General features: G+C 41.6%; 2 protein-coding genes across 28 annotated transcripts in view; one reads left to right on the top strand and one right to left on the bottom strand.

Annotated features, from left to right (window-relative positions):
• The window catches only part of LOC129844718 (CUGBP Elav-like family member 4), a 112,587-nt gene extending 95,189 nt beyond the window's left edge, over positions 1-17,398 (top strand). For 2 of the 23 annotated variants that reach the window (XM_055912811.1, XM_055912800.1), the window contains exons 5-14: positions 2,908-2,987; positions 3,131-3,271; positions 3,472-3,613; positions 3,837-3,989; positions 5,212-5,316; positions 6,136-6,216; positions 6,413-6,493; positions 7,643-7,786; positions 10,752-10,945; positions 11,181-17,398. In XM_055912811.1, coding sequence (XP_055768786.1) covers positions 2,908-2,987; positions 3,131-3,271; positions 3,472-3,613; positions 3,837-3,989; positions 5,212-5,316; positions 6,136-6,216; positions 6,413-6,493; positions 7,643-7,786; positions 10,752-10,879 — 1,055 coding nt within the window. In that variant the 3' untranslated portion in view covers positions 10,880-10,945; positions 11,181-17,398. Of the gene's footprint in view, positions 1-2,907; positions 3,009-3,130; positions 3,272-3,471; positions 3,614-3,836; positions 3,990-5,211; positions 5,317-6,135; positions 6,217-6,412; positions 6,494-6,755; positions 7,403-7,642; positions 7,787-10,751; positions 10,946-11,180 lie in introns of those variants that run through there. The other 21 variants (XM_055912789.1, XM_055912771.1, XM_055912922.1 and 18 more) reach the window with 16 other exon arrangements.
• A 307-nt stretch (positions 17,399-17,705) lies between these two features.
• The window catches only part of LOC129844686 (protein hinderin-like), a 31,832-nt gene continuing 28,318 nt past the window's right edge, over positions 17,706-21,219 (bottom strand). For all 5 annotated transcript variants that reach the window (XM_055912733.1, XM_055912763.1, XM_055912754.1 and 2 more), the window contains one exon: positions 17,706-18,166. In XM_055912733.1, coding sequence (XP_055768708.1) covers positions 17,941-18,166 — 226 coding nt within the window. In that variant the 3' untranslated portion in view covers positions 17,706-17,940. The remainder of the gene's footprint in view (positions 18,167-21,219) is intronic.

Genomic DNA, 21,219 nt, shown 5'->3' with positions numbered 1-21,219 from the left:
TGGTCAGTGCCGCTTCATTGCTTTACTTCATGTTGTTCATCAGCGGGCTTACACTAATCAATATGCTTCATTGCAACTAAGCCCAATGAATACTGTACGCTTTATCATTCACATTCATCAATAAGCCTCATCAGGGAACTCTGTCAGTGAGTTGAATGGGAACGATGGGGACGCCCAATAATCACTGAGCTTGATCATTCAGATTCATCACTGAGTTTTATCGATAGTACTGTAAGTGAAATAATTATCGGTGGGCTTCATCAGTCAACTCCTTATGGAAGGGGGTTTAAATGATGTGGATAGTGACAGACTGTCTGACTGACTGATTGTCTCTCTCTCTCTCTCTCTCTCTCTCTCTCTCTCTCTCTCTCTCTCTCTCTCTCTCTCTCTCTCTCTCTCTCTCTCTCTCTCTCTCTCTCTCTCTCAATTCAATTCAATTCAATTGACATGGCAAGTTCATTATTACTTACATTGTCAAAGTATACATATCGAAAAATAAAAATAAAATATATATGTATATATATACAAAATATATATATATTTATATATAAATAAATGGTGGGACCAACAGCAATAACAATAGTAGTAGTGGACATGGGATAACCATTAACAACAACTACAACAACAATATTAATCAGAACAACAATACATTAAATCAATGGTAGTAGACCAGTCTTAACATGACTGAGAAGACACATGACCTGGTATGAAAGACAAAACAAAACAAGATGGGAAATATTATCAACATTACTTTGCACTTTTCACTGGCTGTCCCTCAGGTTGTGGCAGGAGGACACATATTTGGCTGCCAAAACTGCACATTTTGGCTTTTCACCCAATAAATATTGGATTTTTTCTTCATCTTTTATAGTTTCAAATTCTTTGTATTGAGTTATAATTTTGGAAAAGAAATATGCTCTTAGGTCTGAGTATTTGTCACAGTGTAGTAGGAAATGCACCTCTGTCTCTACCTCTCCCCTGGAGCAGAGTGAGCACAGCCTGTCCTCTCTGGGCAGCCAGGTTTGTCTGTGACGACCGGTCTCTATAGCCAGACTGTGCTCACTGAGTCTGTAGCTAGTCAATGTTTTCCTCAGTTTTCTATCAGTCACAGTGGTCAGATAGTCTGCCACCATGTACTGTCTGTTTAGAGCCAAATAGCATTGGAGTTTACTTTGATTTTTTGTGGTGTCTTTCCAATAGGTTATATATTTTTCTTTTTGTTTTGTGATGATTTGGTTGGGCCAGATTTTCTGAGGGCTGTCCCGAGGATCTATGGGGTTGGTTTGGGTTGGTGAACTGAGCCTCAGAACCAGCTGGCTGAGGGGACTCTTCTCTGATTTCATCTCTTGACATTGTAGAGCTGTGTGATGGAATGTTTTAGGGTCACTTGTTTTTAGATGGTTGTAAAATTTGATGGCTCTTTTTTCTATTCGAATGAGGAGGGGGTATTGGCCCAACTCTGTCCTACATGCGTTATTTGGAGTTTTTCTTTGTACTTGCAATACAGTCTTGCAAAACTCTGCATGCAATATTTCAGTTGGATGTTTGTCCCATTTAGTAAATTCATTATTAGAGAGTGGACCCCATACTTCACTGCCATATAGAGCAATTGGTTCTATAACTGATTGAAACATTTTGAGCCAGATTCTAATTGGAATTTCAATTTTGATGTTCCTTTTAATGGCATAGAATGCTCTTCTTGCTTTGTCTCTCAGTTCATTCACAGCCATGTGAAAGCTACCTGTGTTGCTGATATTTAGTCCTAGATATGTGTCGTTTTTGGTGTGTTCTAATAGAACTGTGTCCAAATAGAATTTATATTTGTCATCCTTATTTCCCAACCTTTTTTGGAATATCATTATATTTGTTTTTTTTAGGTTAACGGTCAGAGCCTAGGTCTGACAGAACCTGTGAAGACGATCTAGGTGCTGCTGTAACCCCTCTTTAGTGGGAGACAGCAGCACCAGGTCATCTGCGTACAGCAGACACTTGATTTCAGTGTTGTGTAGGGTGATACCAGGTGCTGCCGATTCTTCTAATGTTTTTGCCAATTCATTAATGTAGATGTTAAATAATGTTGGACTTATTAGGCAGCCCTGTTTCACTCCCCGCCCCTGAGAGAAGAAGTCTGTTTGCTTGTTGACAATTTTAACCGCACATTTGTTTTTAGTGTACATTGATTTAATAAAATCATATGTTTTCCCTCCAATACCACTTTCTATTAGTTTATAAAAAAGACCTTCGTGCCAAATTGAATCAAATGCTTTCTTGAAATCTACAAAACACGAGTAGATTTTGCCTTTGTTTTGGTTAACTTGTTTATCAATTAGAGTGTGGAGGGTGTAAATGTGGTCTGTTGTACGATAATTTTTTAGAAATCCAATCTGGCTTCTGCTCAGGACGTTGTGTTCGTCAAGGAAATGATGTAGTCTGCTATTTATAATACTGCAGAGAATTTTCCCCAAGTTGCTGTTAACGCAAATTCCTCTGTAATTATTTGGGTCAAATTTGTCTCCATTTTTATAGATTGGTGTGATCAATCCCTGGTTCCAAATATCGGGGAAAATACCTTCAGTGAGGATAATGTTGAAGAGTTTGAGTATAGCCAATTTGAATTTGTGGTCTGTATATTTGATCATTTCATTTAAAATACCATCAGCACCACAGGCCTTTGGGTTGGAGATTGCATAGTTTTTCCAATAATTCTTCTTCTGTAATTGGGGTATCCACAGGATTCTGCTAATTCAAGGATTTGTAATTTTTCTTGTATATCTTTTTGTTCTGGGCTCTTTGTTATATTGCTGTAGAGGTTTGCAAAGTGATTTCTCCACATATCCCCATTTTGGATAGCCAATTCTCTCTCTCTCTCTCTCTCTCTCTCTCTCTCTCTCTCTCTCTCTCTCTCAGGTTGTGCGTTCGTAAAGTATTCATCTCACGCTGAAGCTCAGGCAGCTATCAGTGCACTACACGGCAGCCAGACAATGCCCGTGAGTTCAGTATTCAATATGGTGAGTGTATCAGCTAGTGTGTGTCCTTGGTAGTGTATGTTTGTATGTGTTAACACATGTACTCCACTTCTCTCTCTCTCTGTGTGTGTGTGTGTATGTGCTTACCTGCGTGTGTGTGGCAGGGTGCGTCCTCAAGTCTGGTGGTGAAGTTTGCCGACACGGATAAGGAGCGCACCATCCGGCGCATGCAGCAGATGGCTGGTCAAATGGGCATCTTCAACCCCATGGCCCTGCAGTTTGGGGCCTACGGGGCGTACGCACAGGTAGGACACACACACACACAGACATACACACACACATGCAAGTACGCCCACACACACGCGCACATACAAAGTAGGGTATGAGCTGAAGCACAAAAACAGTGCAGACTAAAATTGACAAACTAAAGTCACACTCTTTCTCCTTTCTCCCCATCTCCCCTTTCACACACTTTCCCACTCTCCTTCCCTCTCTCCCCATGCAGGTGCAGCAGCAGCAGGCAGCGTTGATGGCGTCAGTAGGTCAGGGGGGCTACCTCAGCCCTATGGCAGCCTTCGCCGCCGCACAGATGCAGCACATGGCCACCATCAACGGACTCCCAGGAGGCCACATGACCCCCACCTCAGGTGAGGGCAGCCTTCAAGGGTTCAACTTCTCCACATGTAAGGCAACCATGTTAGGACATTATCAGCTTGGGCGGGAGCCGGGACTTAGTTGTAAGATAAATCTCCCTTAGTTGTCAGTATAAAACACCCTCAGTTGTCAGACTAAACTCTGCCAGTTAACTGGCCTGACAACTAGCAATGTCACCTGCTCATCTCTCTCTCTTTCGTCATCACTATCTGCCAGGTGGCAGTACCCCCCCTGGTATCGGCGGCCCCACGGTGACCAGTATCCCCTCGCCCATCAGTGTGAATGGTTTCAATGGAATGCCGCCCCCTCAGGCCAACGGGCAGCCCCCTGCCGAAGCTGTGTACACCAACGGGATACACCCCTATCCCGGTGAGCCTCCCACAACCATCCATATTAAAGGTTTAGACGCTCTTATCCAAAGCAACTTACAGGAGCAATTAGGGTTAAGTGCCTTGCTCAAGGGTACATCGACAGACTGTTCACCTAGTCTGCTCTGGATTCAGCCCAACATACACTTGCTTTAGGATATATAGAGACAATATAACACACACTCACTACCTGCATGAAACACACTCGCCATAAGGCACGCAGAGTACACCCAATTATCTACATACAGTAGATGGATAGAATTGTTTCATTACCAGTTAAGTTGACTGAGAACACATTCATAGCAACAACCTGGGGAATAGTTACAGGGGAGAGGAGATGAATTAGCTCATTGGAAGCTAGGGATGATTAGGTGGCCATGATGGTATAAGGGCCAGATTGGGAATTTAGCCAGGACACCAGGGTTAACACCCCTACTCTTACGATAAGTGCCATGGAATCGTTAGTGACCACAGAGAGTCAGGATACCTGTTTAACGTCCCAGACGAAAGATGGCACCCTACACAGGGCAATGTCCCCAATTACTGCCCTGGTGCATTGGGATATAAATATTATTATTATTTTAGATCAGAGGAAAGAGTGCCTCCTATTGGCCCTCCAACACCACTTCCAGCAGCATCTGGGCTCCCATCCAGGGACCAACCCTGCTTAGCTTCAGAGGCAAGCCAGCAGTGGGATGCAGGGTGGTATGCTGGTAGATCCAGAGACTACAGTATATCATATATGTTACATAATATTTTCCCCAATTTTACTCATTTAATGTAACATTGATAAATATGAGTCTGGGTAGAACACCAGGTAAGTTCTAATAGACCTGAGTCCCCAAAGGCCATTGTAACTACTTACGTGTAAAGAGGATGAGGCTTTGGAGCAAATCTGTGACTGAGGGTAATTTGTGCAGGAGGTCCATTTTGCTCCAATTATTTCCCATCCCTTTAGAGGGGCTTGATATTGGATTCTTGTCAGGAGGGCTGGCTCTGTAGAAAAACCTGTTTGTGTAGTCGACGGTTTTGAAAAAGGACAATGAAACAAACAGCTGTGTTATTAATGGTAAGAAAGGTGTTTATAAAAGGTTATAAACTATAAAGGTTGCTGATGTATAGTATGCACTTGTGTCATATTCCAATGTTAGCTAGTACGTGTGTCGACTTCCTTGGGTTTGTGAAGAGGGGAGGAAATGCTTCTTTCTCCAATCTCTTTCCAGTGTTGCAGGAGGTGGTTTTTAGAGAGGACTCTGAAAAAAACAGCTTGGCTCATCGGAGTTGTTTTGGGGTTCAGGGTGGCTGCTTCCTCTCTTCTCTCTCTGAAGGTACCCATTTCCCCCGTCCTCTCCCCTTTCTTTCTATCAGAATGGTACCCATTCTGCCCGCCCTTCCCCCAATTCTTTCAATCAGAACGATCCTGTTTAGTCTCAGTGTTAATTGGTCGGTGTGGTCATATGGTTTTGGTGGTGATGGTAGTGTGGTATGGTGTGTGTGTGTGTGTGTGTATTTGCGCATGTGTGCTGTACAATGATTGTGTGTGTGTGTGTTTGTATGTGTGGTGCTTCATGATGGAAATGTGGGTGTGTGTTTCCATGCATGTGTGTGACAGCTTGGTTGTGATGAGTGTGTGGTGTGTGTGTAGTAGCATGGTATTGGTGTTGGTTATTATTTAGCTGTAATGTTTCCAAGTCTCTGTGTACTGTATCAGTAATGTTGTTTGGTCCAAAAATGTGCACCACACAGGGATGTGCTGTAATGCCTGTGGTTTTGGGGGAGGAAAGACAGGAGTTTTGTGTGGAGCTGGTGGATCTACATTATCCTTGGTGTGCTTCAGTGCTCAATCTGCTCATTAAAACTGGTGTGTGTGTGTGTAGAAATGTAGTCAGTCTCAGACGGCGTCCTTTTTGCTTAGTTGTTCGAGGGGACATGGTGAGAGACGGGAGAAGTTAAAGTTCAAATTCCTCGTTTTACTAGTTTTCTTAGTCTCTCTCTAACCACTTTATATCTCTCCCCCTGTCTATTTCCCTCCTTTTTTATTGCCTCTTCCCATCCTTACTGTTTTGTCCTGCTCTTCTCGTCCTCTCTCTCTATTTCTGTCTTTCTCCACCGCCTCTCTCTCTTCCTCTCTCTCTCCGACTCAACAGCTCAGAGTCCCACTGCAGCAGACCACTTACAGCAGGCTTACACAGGAGTCCAGCAGTATGCAGGTCTGTCAGTTTCACATGGTATGTGTGTGTGTGTGCGTGCGTGCGTGCGTACATACATAATGTGATATGTAGGTGTCTGAGCCTGTTATTTAATAATTTGGTGTGTGTGTGTGTGTACATATTTCTGTGCATAGCGTGAGAGTGGGTGTAGGTGTGTGTGCGCATGCTCTCCAGCCTTCGAGTGTTATCTGATCTGCTTGTGTGTGTGTCTTAGCAGCCTACCCTGCTGCATATGGCCAGATCAGCCAGGCCTTTCCCCAGCCTCCTCCCATCATCCCACAACAACAGAGAGAAGGTGAGGCGTACACACACATACGCCAGCCCTGGCCTATACCAATCGTATAGAATTCTGTGTTAAAGTGGCTGGTATGTTTTTTTGCTTGTCTCCAGGCTCGTACATTGCTAGCAAATGACCAGTCTTTCATAGTGTGTTAATAAGCATTGCCTGACATACCTGCATTTCCATGCCAATCTGCCTCAATTTTATATGAGGTGTGCACCTCAATAGCTTCCTCTCCTTGTGTTCTTTCCTTCATCCACGCTGATGTGAAGAGCAGTCATCACCTAGGAAAGGACACAAGGAAAGGACATACCATAACCCGAATGTCGGCCGTCTGCAGTAGATAACCTGCTGGTGGTGATTCAACATGTAGAATCGTCGGGAAACAGACAGTGTTCTATATTCAGAGGCAATAGGACAGCCACCCACTGCATTTAACAGTTAATTTTTGCCCTGGAAGAAAGCCAGAGAAAACAAGTGAGACAGAGAAGCACACCGGTAGACTGGCTAGAATCAGCCCGTGGAGGGAGAACTCATTGACCTGTGTGCTTGATGACTCAGGCTTGGGACTCTGGCTCCCCCCTGTGGAGTGTAGATGAAATGTATGGGCATTAAGAATACATCCCAAATGTCACTCTATTCCCTTCACAGTGCACAACTTTTGGCCAGAGCCCTATGTGACAAAGTAGTGCCCTGGTCAAAAGTAGTGCACTGTATAGGGAATGGGTTGCCATTTGAGACACAGCCATCATCTGAGATCAGAAATGGTTCTACATATTCTTTCTGAGCTCAGATGTTGTGTATCAGTTCAGTTGCATCATCATGTTGGTTGGTCCGAAAACTCTTCCTTCCTTTTGTTCCTCCCTTGCCTTCCCCCTCTATACCACCACCTGTATCACTCCTTTGCTATCACCCCACACACACTCCCCCCCCCCCCCCACTCTCCCTGTCCCACCCTGTCCCGTTTTTCCGCCTCGTTCCCACCCCTCCCACCCCTTCATCTCTCTCTCGCTCTCTCTCTACCCCTTCCCTCTCCTCCTACCCCTCTCTCAATCTCTCCCCATGTCCTCCCACCCCTTCCTCTCTCCCACTCCTTTCTCTTCCCCCATCCCACCCTTCCCCTCCCCTCCTCTCTCCACCCCCCTCTCCTCTCTCTGTGTGCAGGGCCGGAGGGCTGTAACCTGTTCATCTACCACCTCCCTCAGGAGTTTGGGGATGGCGAGCTGATGCAGATGTTCCTGCCTTTCGGTAATGTCATCTCCTCCAAAGTGTTTGTGGATCGGGCGACAAACCAAAGTAAATGCTTTGGTGGGTAAAAATGATAAAACACCTGTAAAGATGATTTATTCTTCATTATTATCCTTATTACTATTCTTTCACTAATTACTTTCTTTACTGCAGACGTAACCTTTTTTGAAAACATTGAACAGAGAAATTGTAAATTCCGGAGTTGCTTGAAAATTGGGGGCCCTGGCGGGTGGAATGGGAGGTGAATGTGTCTTGTGGGTCTTCTGTTACAGATAAATGTAATGCATGTAGCGGTGGGTAACACCTGTAACTGCATCATTAAGAGGTCCTCACTCTCAATAGTATGACAGATCCGATGTTATGAGTTGTCATAATGTTTTATGTCAGGTTATGACAACATATTGTAGTGAATTCGGAGGGGGGGGGGGGGGGGGGGTAGCCCCGACCTTGTCAACTCAACAGCTTAACTATTACACAGAGAGGTCCGAACCAAAGGGTAGGTAGCATAAACTTAACCACATGTAACAAATGTATTTGCATTAGTATACACATCAAAAGTCCCAATGCAAAGTTACACCTAACTTTTCTATTTTTCCAGTTATTAGCTACATAAACCGATCAGAATTCCAAAGAACACCTAAGTCCTGACGGAAAATATTTTTGCGTGGTGTGGCGTAATATGGAGGATCCGGCAAGCCAGTCTATTCCCTATAATCTAGCTAATACTTTATGAATAAATTGTTACAAATCAGCTTACCAGGTTGCTAGCCAATTAGCCTGCTAACAATAACCCTACCAGCCTGGTAATGTTACATTAGCACTGCATGGGTCAGCCAGTTGCTATCAACACCTTGCTAACAGCTACATTAAAGTAAACCAAGGTTTTTAAATACATAACCCCATCTAACCAGTTATCAAATAATGTTACCGGTAAATGCAGTTATTTTAGCCTGCTAGCTAGCCTAGCCAGCTAACCAACCACCATGGTCGACAAAGCTGAGTAGTAAGACAGATAACAACACCAACTAGTCTAGAACAGGCAGGAAACCCACAGAACACAACATCAAAAATACAGCAGATATAAAGTAGAGAGAGCGGAGACTTACAGATTGATGGCTGAGTTAGCTACCAAAGAAGAGTCAAGGAGAGAGGAGGTTCAGAAGGAGAGGCCGTTTCACCGGCCGAGGGAGAGTCAGCTAATCCAATGGTGATATATTGAGGTAAATCCAAAATAGATTGATTCCAGCGGCAATAATCCAGAGGCAGGGATGTGCACAGGAGACGAGGGGAAGAGTCAAGATTAAGATGGAGATTGGAGGAAGGCTCCAGGCAGATGGAAATGATCACAACAGCATAGTCAGTCAGCTACTGTAGCACACTAGTACTAAACCAACATTGAAAAACTCTGGTAGCATATTTCACAAAAAACAGGCATCCCCCAAATGTGGGGAATATGATTGGTTGTTTACACCACACCTCCTCGTGATTGATGGATTGTAGCTCACCACTGCCAACACTCAGTCTGCATGGCTAGTGGCTAACGTTAGCCACCTCGAGCTAGCTAACGCAGAGTAGATTCTCCATATGAAGTTGAGAAATAGTGCTTGTGGGTAGTTTAGAAGATATCTGAAACAAGTTACCAAATGGTAAAAATGTAAAAACTCCAAAACATAACCATGTTGGCAGTTATAGGTAACCAGATCATGACTATAACTAAGTTATTTTGTCTTTGAACACACTGTGTTGTTACTTTGGTGAGTAAAAACTCATGCTTCCTACCCTTTAAGGTTGCTACAATATGATACATGACATGGCTCTAATCATTTAGACTAGTTCATCAGCTAGCTGAGAAATAAGCATGGTCGTAACACTTCCTATGAATACCCTCTTCATAATGCGTTATAGGCATATATATAATGCCTTATGAGATATGCAAGATGCATTATAATGCATTATGAAGAGGGTATCCATAGGAAGTGTAACTGCCATGTTTAATTGGCATATCGCTGAAAACTACCAGGAATGTATTGCAGCATAAACGAACGTATCATGACTGCTTATAACAGATGTTGTATGCTAATGACAGGCTTATGACATATTTATGATGCAGAGTTCTAGTAACGTGTTACCCCATAAACACTCCCTCTTTTGTGATAATCATGACAGGACTAGTTCATATCTTTCATTGAGAAGTAGTCTTTGCCATAGATTTACAATATCCGGAATCAAAATAGTATAATTGGGTATAACATAGTAATATTTATGAATAACTTTCATGGGCCTTTTAACAGAGGCAGAATTAAATTGGTATTTGTTCTTGCACCCTCTAGGTGATGTTATTTTGGTTACTGAGAGTCGGAAATATGTCCAACAAATATTTAAGTGTCATTTTGACAAGTGCTGTCTGTTCTAATTCTATGGTTTCTACCCTTGATTTGAGTGACCTAGTGTTGTGTTTCTATTGCATGTCGTTAGGCTTGTTATTGATGTGGGCATTTGATGTGTCAAACTGTGTCTAATGTATAGTAACTTTAACATGCATTATATGTTAAGATGTCCACGCGATAATATTATAAAAGAACTGCAATTGAAGTGAAGTGTTACGGCATGTGTTTTTAAAGCGTTATAAACTGAGATAAACTGAATGGCTATGGCAGGACATGTGCTATATAGATAACAGTATGATTAAGTATTCATTTAAGTTAGTGTATTCTTTGTGTGTTGCAAATGTGGAAAAATGTAAGAATCATGTTGAACTGTCTGCCACCGACTTGAAATCTGAAGTAACTTTTCTCATATCCCTCCACTCATCCTTACCCTTCCCTGTATCTTGTTTTCCTTCCATCTCACGATTTCCTTTCATAAAACTTCAACTGTCACTCATACTGTCCTTTCTTTGGTCTTGCACTTACCTAACCTCGTCCCCTCTCTCTCTCTTCCACGATATTTCCATCTTCCTCTCTTTCCATTTGTCTCTCTCTCCATCTCCCTTTCTCTCTCTCTCTTTGTGCGGTCCATCCCCCAGGGTTTGTGAGCTTCGATAACCCAGGTAGTGCCCATGCTGCCATCCAGTCAATGAACGGCTTTCAGATCGGCATGAAGAGACTCAAGGTGCAGCTCAAGAGGCCGAAGGACGCCAACCGCCCCTACTAGCCCCTCCCCCTATCAGCCACCCCTGCCCTGAGGGATATGGCAGTCACTGCACACAGGGCAACACAGGTGAGAGGAGTCGCCTGCAATTAGACCCCTAAATTATATAATATATCAAATAGAATGTTTAACACACACATATATGCTGTATATATATAGTATATATATATAGTTTAATGTATTTATTTACATTGTGTATATATTTATATTTGTTGATGTGTGAAAATATGTTTTGCTAGGGCAAATAGATCAATGTGATTTTATTGTTAGCAATGAATAAAGGACCATATTCTTACTTTTCCAGGTTTTTATTGAGCTGGAACACATGTTGATTAAATGAACAACGTCATTGAACTGAAAGACCACAGGAATTATTTGAGGCTGGTATGAAACTGGATCATATACTGGGGCTGAAAATGAACAAATTAAATGACCAAGTAATGGACACCTCTGTTGGATGTACCTTTTGGACCTCAGAGAGAACTCATGCAAGCCTGGGTAGCTCCAGGACTCTTACTCTCTTTATCGCCTCCCCTCCTCTCTTTCTCTCTCCCTAAACCTGCCTGAATGACAGCTACCTTACAGGACCACAAGGGAAGTATTATAAAAGAAGAAAGAAAAAAGAAAAAAACAAAAACACGGAACAGAGATGGAGGAAGTATGGATGCCAAGAGTTCCAAGAACTAAACAAACTTTTAAAAAATACTTTATGGGGGAATGCCATAAGAGATATCTATGTAAAGGTGTTGGGTATGGGGAAATAACTTTTTAAAGAACACTTTTACAGGACTAGGAGGAGAGAACTTTGTAGGGAATGCGATATTTCATGACCCAAACTCACTTTGATTCGGGATGGCCATCTTTAGCTTGGAGTGCCTGTCTGTTTCCAGGGGATACCGTTGCCAAGGAGAGCCATAGCAACGGTCTCCAGGGAGTCTTACCTGTCATTCCTTAGTTGTTTTAGGGACCAAAAGACCAAACATTTTTATTGCTGAGGACTTGTAGCTCTATTAATATACTCGGACCACTGCATCTCTTTTAATCTTTGTTAATCGATTAAAGAGATGCATTTAAAAGATGTGTACATTTAGAATATATATACAATATATGTATATATACATACATATATATTGCTGTTATGCTTTTTGAATACAGGCAACACTATTTCAGATGACCAATGGGGTCGCTCACTTCGCTAGTTTACAATTAACTATTCAAAATGTTGATTTTTTTTCCCTCTTCTCATTTTGTCTTGAGGGATGGGATGGAGAGTGCATGGGAAGGGTTGTTCCATACTGCAGCCTTACCTTTTCTAACTTGACATCCTAACCTCATAGTTAAAAGAACATCAAAAATGTTTGAAATATATGAACTTGTTTATATTTGCAGTACATATATATGTATATGTATAACACGCATTCAAGCTAATGTATTCATATATATACATATATACAGTATATATAGATAAATAGATATTCATCAGACTAATATATGTATTTACAGTATATGCACATATTTTATGTGTGTCTGTATATAGAACAGCTATTGACTGTGATGAGCTGTCATTTTTTTGTAGATTTTAGCTGGAGTTTGAAAAACTGCTCTGCTTGCGAATAGGCGCAAATCTGGCAGCTCCCAGAACTGCAGGCATTCCTCTCTCTAATAAACTATATATGCTGATACACACATATTCCTGAATATATGTGTGAAGATTCACATACACTGTATGTACGTGTACATACCATTTAAAAATGCAAAAAAAGCCACTTCTCAGTAGCAGGCTTAAAGAGAATCAGGCAAAATTAATTTTAGAGGTAGGACAACGATCTTTGACTTGATTCCAAACATAACTTTTCAGCTTCAAGGTACACTCTACACAAACTTAACACGTGAAAACAACGTTCTCTTTGACATTTGAACCAAAATGGATGAATACCGTGACCTTTTCTCTCTCTTAATTGCATTCAGTAAGTAAGTGCATGTAGCGTATGGGCTGTCAACACAAGGTGTGCCTTGTCACCTGCAGAATCTGCCATCAAGCACTGTGCTTTCAAAACATTACTGCAAGCAGCCAACGCGCTACGATGATGTCAAAACTGCAGTCGCGTTCCATCATGTCCTTTCACATCTCCATAGAGAGCTTTAGCAGTAAAGCATGTCAAAGCTAACGAATCGTTCAGATGATTCATCGTGGTCCTCTCACACATGGAAATTAGCATCAAGTACTCTGACAGTCGCAGACTCATTGTGATGTGTATTTGTCATTACACTTTCAATCAAAGTGGGTATTATATATTCTGCTAGTACATGTACTAACTAAAAAGGAGCACTTGGAAATGCTGTGCAAGTATAAGAACCCTTGAGGCTACGTTCCACTGGGTTTGGTCTGACATTGCATATCGTATGGTTATAACTTATAGGTGAAGTTTCATGATGTTAACACATTGCAGACCTAGGAAGTGGTTTGTCTACTGAACACAAAGGAACCAGGAAGTGTTTTGTAATGTATGCAGCCGGCGCCATTGTTGTAGGGAGCTCTCTCTAACTTGTTCCTCACTACACCATTCCCCTAGTGCCTGCGTCCAACCTTTACTAACAGACAGGGATGTAGTGTTAAATAAAAGGTGGGTAAACACTGAACACTGGCCGAGACCGCCAGGCTGTTCCCAACGTCAACGCTAACAGTGCTAATTTAGCGAACTAGGTGCATAACTGCTATGCTATAGAAATAGAATGACTAGAACATACATCCCCATTCAAGTCAATGTTGGCATAATGGGTGGACTGGCGGCTATGGTGAGTAAACCCATAGGAGCAAAGCTAGGTTGAAGATGACATACGATAACCTCTATGGGATTCTAATATACCGTAACTCTTTGCAACAATGGGACCAGCTATACTAGTTAGCAATGGCACTGGTCCCAGATTTGTGACATCGTGGTCTTAACCTGTATATTTTAGATATAAGAGCAAAGCCGGAAGTAAAATATGTGCTAAAATATGTGTGATTTGTTGATTTAACTCAACTGAAAAACATTCCATTGCATGAGCCACACATCAGTTAACATCATTTGAATGAACATTCTACATTACCATGAAAATGATTGCGTCCCAATACCAGGCAGCCATTGCGAATGTACCCATGAGTTTACCAGTCAAATTGCTAGGGTTAGAGGTTCCAAGACCGTTCTATTCAATCTATTTCTATGTGCTATGCATCAAATCAACACTGTGTTTACCTGGATTTAGCCTCAATTGCATCCCTGCTACAAGGTCTGTGTCTCACCCCGTCTACCCCAATGCCAGCAGGCCTAAAGATGTCATTAACACTCTCCTTTACAACACCTTCTTTCTCTGGGTTTGTGAAGTAAAGTTCTGAAATGCCTCCCCCCATTATTTATCAAAGGTCCACCCTATCTTGAGATCGGTTTCTTGTTGCACAAATTTCCCATTGACATCAACCAATTTATGATTTACTTGAAATTCAAAGTTATGCGTAAGTTCGGACTCGGCTTCTAAGTCACTTCAATGTGTCTCCCCAAACCAGTTAAATGTGATGTCAAAATCTAGATTTCTGCCTAAATAGACATACCCAAAAGTAATGATTTTACTTCATGAGAGGGCCATGAACAATACATAGTAATGCTTATTCTGACAGAAAGATCAAAATCTCACCTTTCCGGTAAAAATAGTTGTAAATTGCTGAGGTGTTGTCACTTTTGAGGACACAAGCTCAAGTACACTGTACAAATATGATAGAAATGTGAAAAATCATACAGGATATGTTTCCTATTCAATAAAAGCGGGAGAATAGAGCTTGAAATGCTTTCTAAATATGGTAGCAATCAAATAATAAACAACTTACTATAATTCACCTGTCTTATAGCTGATCATACTTAGTGACTACAAAACTGGCACCATTTCAAATAACTGACAACAATTTTCTGCCCAGGGTCCTCTGAACGACTCAGAGACTCCATTTAGATGCCTGCTAACTCGTTACAACTTCAGCTTTAAGCACAAAGAAGCACACCGTGCTGTGACCAAGACAAAGTGGTCTTCTTTCAATTCTACAAAATTATTTTGTATTTGTTCATGTTGAGAGCTCTTAAATCGGAGAATATCACAGCGAGATGATTATGCTTTTGCTGTAAATCGCTAGGCTCTCCTGCTTCATATACCATATTGTGAGTGGAGCTGCGAGTTTCACAGCCAGAGGAAATCGATCCTTTGTCTGGACAGGCCAGAAAATGTGATGTGTCACTCCCTATGCAAATCAGGTGTCAGATTTGACATACTGCATCTCAGATGAGAGCAGAGAGCAGTATGTGAAGCGGGACAACCAGAGCTTTCACGGAGTGCACAGCATTTGATGTTGCGCCATCCACAAGGCTCTCTGTATACAAAAATGGCAGTTGGAACTGGTTCAGAACTGCTCAATGTCCCATTAACTTCTCCCAATGCCACCTTTTACTCAGCTCACGCTCTCCCAATCACGCCCTCAGTCACACTTTCCCAATAAAATTCATCCCTCACTCTCCATTTTGTTTGTGTTTAGGTTGATTTCCCTGCTTGAGCCCCTCTCTCTGCCTACTTTAACCAGCATTCCAAGACCTGAGAGTACTGGATTGGTGTCAGCAGTATGGTGGAAACTCCCTTAGCCTTTCAAATAGGCTATAGAGCTATTAGTGCATTTCTCACACCTATCCCAATGCTTTCCAATTGAGTGAATGAAGGCAGAGGGAGAGGAATGACTGGAATTGAGCACCTATTTCACACGCTATAACTTTCAGCTGCAACTGTTTACATATAAATTGAGAAAAAAACAGTGGTTCAAAAACAACCAGAAACAGAGCAGAAGTTTGAATATAAATATATATAAATATATACATAAACCAATGAATATACTGTAAATGTTTTTGTTGCTCTGTTTTCCTCTGTACATAGGTTTGCATATTTTATAGGACTTTTACTTCTATCTACAAGGACTGAATAAAAATGAAACTTTAATTACTTCAAAAAGATGAACGAAAACATATAATCAACGAAACCAGGTTTAAAAAAAAAAAAAAGAGTCCATAGGAATATGGTACAACTGTATGACCTGACCTAGGCATTTAACCAGAAAACAGTCAGGGAGAGCATTGAACTCAATTAGAGCATAGACATGCATTGGCCTTTTTATACAAGTGTTTTGGGGTTTCTTTCATTTATTTATGTATTTATTTATTTATTACTTCTGTTTACAAATGATATGCATGATTTCATGGCATTATTTTTCTATGAGTTGGTATGTGACCAAATAGTTTTTTATATTCATGTATAGGCCTACATTGTGGTCCATTGTTGACCACTTATTGTCTACAGGATGACAACTTGCAACAGCTCTTTGAGAAATGGAGATTATGCTCATATTTGCCAAGTTTGTTTTGTTCCGTTTTCTCAGAGGTTTATCTGTTGTTCTTTCATCCATTTGTGATTGTTTTACTCAATATCAGAGCTCTACTGTTCTTTTAAAGCATTATGCTGCTGTTTTCTGAACTGTTCTACATCTCACTTCCCCACACTTAATATTTAAATGCACCTCAACTGTTCAATCTATCTAGATGATTAAAGCTACAAAGTGCATTCAAATTGCGGTATATTTGTGAACTTCTACACACAAATTCCAAATTCAGCTCAAATGTGGCAGCGTATAAGGTTGCAACGACAACATTTCAAAATTAAAATACAAATGGAACCTTTCCAGAATAAAATGAAAACCTTGTTAGCTGTGATTGTGCTCAACAATTTGAATGCACCTTTGCTGTTTTGTCATTCTGTTTCATAACTGCTCTGTTGTTGACCATCTAAGCTCTTGGAAACACGGGATAAACATTAGGTTAATATTTCCCACTTCTCCTTAGGATAAGGTTGCTAAAATGTGTCTATCCATGAGAGGAATTTCCTATCTTACTAAACATTGCTGCTAATGTAGGACTTGAAACCATAATTAGCTGATTCGTGATAATTAGTGCTTTGAAACCCCACATACAATGTGTCCCTTATCCTGAAGTGTTAAGAGTTCTGTATTAATCAGAGAAATGTTGTTTCTTTTGTCTCAATTATATCGTTTTTTTGTAACGTCTTATAGAGCTCTGATGTTGTACAAGTGTTCAGTTCTATCAAGGGTAAAATACCTATCAAAAACTGCACTATTTCATCAAATATTCAGTTACTCAATTTCCGATCATGTGGTCTACCTTCAATGCTGTTATCATGGGTTTATTCCTACATTTTACTTCTTCAATGGATTCAAAAGTATTCTGAAGACAATTTCAGCACATGAAGGGGATGGGGAAATTGAATGTTGCGTGTAGCGCTTTACCATGTCTGATGAGGTAGGCTTCTCATTGGTTAGTGCGCTTTAGGCTCCCCCCTCGTCTCTCCAGACTGCACCATTCTCTGATCCCTGGACTATTTTGTAATTTTAATGAATGATGCGTCTCAGCTTAGCCCAATAATAAAGCACAGTCTAGAATACACCCGTGTTGTGACTCAAACTTACTGCATATTCTAACAGCGCCTCGACCAGGATCGTATTCATTAGGCAGCAAACAATAGAAAATGTATTGCATTTCATATAAAAAATGATTTGCCCTAATGAATATGACCCAGTTCTTGTAATCCTTCAGTTCTGAGATAATGTGACCAAGGTGGTCGCGAACTAAGAAGATTCACAAGAATTGTACCATTTACACATTGACGTGATAAGAAATCCACGTATGAGGAGAATTAAAGTGCATTTAGCTACTTTGTCGGTGACCATGTCACAAAATGTGGACACCACTACACAAAATTCTTTACATTTATTTACATTTAATATAAAAAACAATCAATATAAAAACAATTGCATTATAAAAATACAATGGTACAATTACCTAAATCATGATTGTCTTATTTGGAAATTTCTAACCAAAACAAACAGAAGGCACTGACCTCAATTTAAGAGCCAATGGTAAATATCAAGTAAATGATTAAGAATTGTAATTTTTTCCCCCTCAGGGTAACTACATCCGAACCCCTCAGCAGATGAAGAAAATCTCTTCCAGTATCTGGCTCTCCTCCAGGTCCTGTTGGGGGATCCGGTAAGGGCCAGGGTGGGAGAGCAGAGCTTGGCGGGCTGATTTGGGGACACTGAGGGGGGGCTGGCATCGGGTAGGGTTGCCTCGATGGGCGGAGGGGCTGTTTCGCTTGGGCAGAGAGATGGGACTGAAGACCTCCAACAACTCAATCAATGAGGAGTCCAACCTAGAGCAAAACAACAGATGAAGAGGAGTCAATGAATGAAAACCCATTTGATAACTGCACGATACGTCTACATGCTAACATAATCGCAATATTACCTATGTAATATTGTCCTTTCTTGAATATCTCCAGCATTCGTGCCATCCTATTGCTTAACAGGAACTAGACAAGGCACAAGGCCAAAGCCTGTAGTGCAAATGTGTAGCGCACCTCGTATTTGTTAAACAGAAGATATGAAAGGATATCCATGTACGGATGAATTGTTAACTCAGTGTTTTTGTTCTGTAGTGTCCATTGAAGCGTAACACAACCAGTGTAAAATGTATAAAGCCCTGGGGTGGACAAGCAGAAGGGCATGAGATGTTACAGGTGCAACAGAAAGAGATCCAGAGCGCACAGGGGCCTTCTCTTCCAGAATAAGAATGAGGGAAGAAATAAATAAACCAAAGCGAGAGATTAAGCTAATAGAGATTCAATCCTTCAGTCTGGCTGCTTGATAAATTATTCAGTGTGTACACACAGTTGGACGAGTGCATTCCAGATGCTTAACATAAATTCTTAAAGCACGCTCCATCGATGTTTCTAACATAATTCGCTGCTCGCTACGAAGTTAAAACACAGAAAATGTATCACTATAAATGTTTTGTTAAACAGAAAAAGACTGGGTGGGTATCAGCAGCCAGCGTCGCTGACCACCCACGCACATGCCAACGGGAGCCGGAAGCCAACCATTGGCTCTCAGAACCTCAGAAGTGCGCAGATGCAAATCGATGCTGCTTAAGAAAGAACGATCCTTGTAGTTGTCCATCCATTTCTTAAAATCTATGTACTTTGAATGAATCTGTACAAAAGTAGAGTGTGTGGGAAAACAAAGGGGACATCTATAGGGGATAACACCCGCTGGGGGGAAAAAACAAGATTGAAGCGTAAGTAAATCCGTCTTCTTCATTTGGTCTCCTTTTGACTGTCAATAGCAGTTAGTGGGGAGAAAAGTGACAGTGTGTGAGAGAATGTGTGAGAGTGAGTGAGAGAAATACAGAGTGCAGGGAGGGAGTGTCAGGGTGAAACTTTGGCAGGGCTCCCTCTTGAAATGTGAGAATTTGCATTTTCATTTGTGGATTTATTTAACGGACAGGCCTCTCAAACAGCCATCCATCAACGGACGACATTTCCGTAATGAATAATGCATCACTTACCGGCGGTCACAATCTATACCAAGGTAAAATGGGTGATGGGGTGGGGGTACAGTTTGGGAAAGGGAGATTTCAAAGGTTGGGAGGGGGAAGTGAGAGAGGGAGATGGATAGAGAACAGGCCGGGTGGGGAGAATGCTAATGGTTTGGAGGGGCCATGTATACCAAAGGCCTTCGTTGTTTTACGCAAGGTTCAGTTGCAAATGGCCTGCAGGTATTAATAACACTCAAGGGGGCTCTTTATGAATCTGCTTGACTACATGCTCACACGGATAAGTCACACAGAAATAAATTAATACATTTCGCATTAGAAAAACATGCCTACTCAAAGTTGCTACCCTCCATATGAGACTCGTCACTACATTCTCCAGACATATCGAGCCTATACTTTCCTGGGTTCTACTCTCCAAGATCTGCAGTTAGTCTATCCACTCTTTGCTCCCTCCCCTTTTCTCACAACCTCCTCAGGTTGTTCCGCTCTTCTCTCATTAAAGATGTCCGTCTCGCCCTAGCGAACACTTTCATTTGCAGTCCAAACAGTATTATAAAAATCCTATAAAATGGCAGGCGTGTACATCGCACATGTCAATTCCCAGCCAATCAATAGCAGGCGGGCAAGGTGAGGAGGGAGGCAGAAGGATGCAATGGAACTCTCATTACTAACTAGCGCAGGAGGCCAGGGATTAACTTGTCGTTTCATGTTTAACCCGGCCCTATTTTGCAATTTTCACCTAAGATTAAATTGGTTAAAAGTTAATGGTTGTTGGGGTTTGCTGCTGAATGAAAAGAGGTGGTTTACCATTAGGGTAAGGACCACAGTACAGTGTGCGTCCGATTTTGCTATACCGTGGCACTCATTCAATGTTAGTGTGGAATTCCTGAGTTGCCGTGGTTGGTGGCAGGCATACATTAAGGGGGATGCATGGGTATGGTAGGGCTTACCCCTCACTCTCATAACATCTGCAAAAAGTCTACATAGTGCCAGGACGACCCTCGTCAACCTCCCTGCAAAACAAAAACCCTTAAAATGACATGCTTCTTTGATTCCCTCCACACACACAAAATCAGATTGGGTGTCTGAATAATGCAGGAAGCTGATCTCGGACAGCAGACTACGATAAAAAAATTCTGTCCATACATAAGCTAGCATTCTCCGGTGCTTGTTAGCCTAAGCAGCCCTGCGTCGCTGGGGTTTGGCATTGTCTGGATTAAAGGGCAGGTGAGCGCAGAGCAGGCAAGAGGGGCTGATTACTGTCTGTCTGTTGGAAGGGAAAAGAGAGGAGAGGGTGTTTTTACTCCACATTTCCTCATTAAAGAAGAAGTTCTGACCAGGGTTTTGAGGTAACTCTTGGCTACTAAGCTTGTCCAAACGACCTTCTGCTTCTGAACAAAGGGGACTCCTAAATCCAGTGAATATTGACTACAAAATCAACTCTTGGCTACTATGCTGGTTGGAGAGTGGTTTAGGAGGCCAAAACTGAATGCTGTTCCCATTTAGTTTGTTTCAATAAATTATCCAAGAAAGACATCTGTGGGTTTTTGAGCATAGAGTCTGAAAAGTGTAAGATAATCTTGGGTGTCTTTTGGAGACAGTAACTGGCTGAGGTCAGTTGACAGCTCAAACTTTTTATAAAAAAATCTAAAGTTGACAGTATAACGTTACATCGTCTGACTGAAACGTTAACATGCTAGAAGCTCATAATAATAAAACAAATTGAACAGTGAAGACAACACTTGATCACAATGATCACGTTTGTCGCTGTTAAGAGCAAACCTCTCAGAAGGGCCCTAATGAAAGGCTTTCAAAGTTAAGTCATTATAGGTGGTGGGCCGATGCCGAAGACAGTCAAGTTGATCGATCTAC

The sequence above is a fragment of the Salvelinus fontinalis genome, chromosome 3 (genome assembly GCF_029448725.1).
Source record: "Salvelinus fontinalis isolate EN_2023a chromosome 3, ASM2944872v1, whole genome shotgun sequence".
NCBI classification, from domain to species: domain Eukaryota; kingdom Metazoa; phylum Chordata; class Actinopteri; order Salmoniformes; family Salmonidae; genus Salvelinus; species Salvelinus fontinalis.
This window is presented reverse-complemented; position numbering and strand designations above follow the sequence as displayed.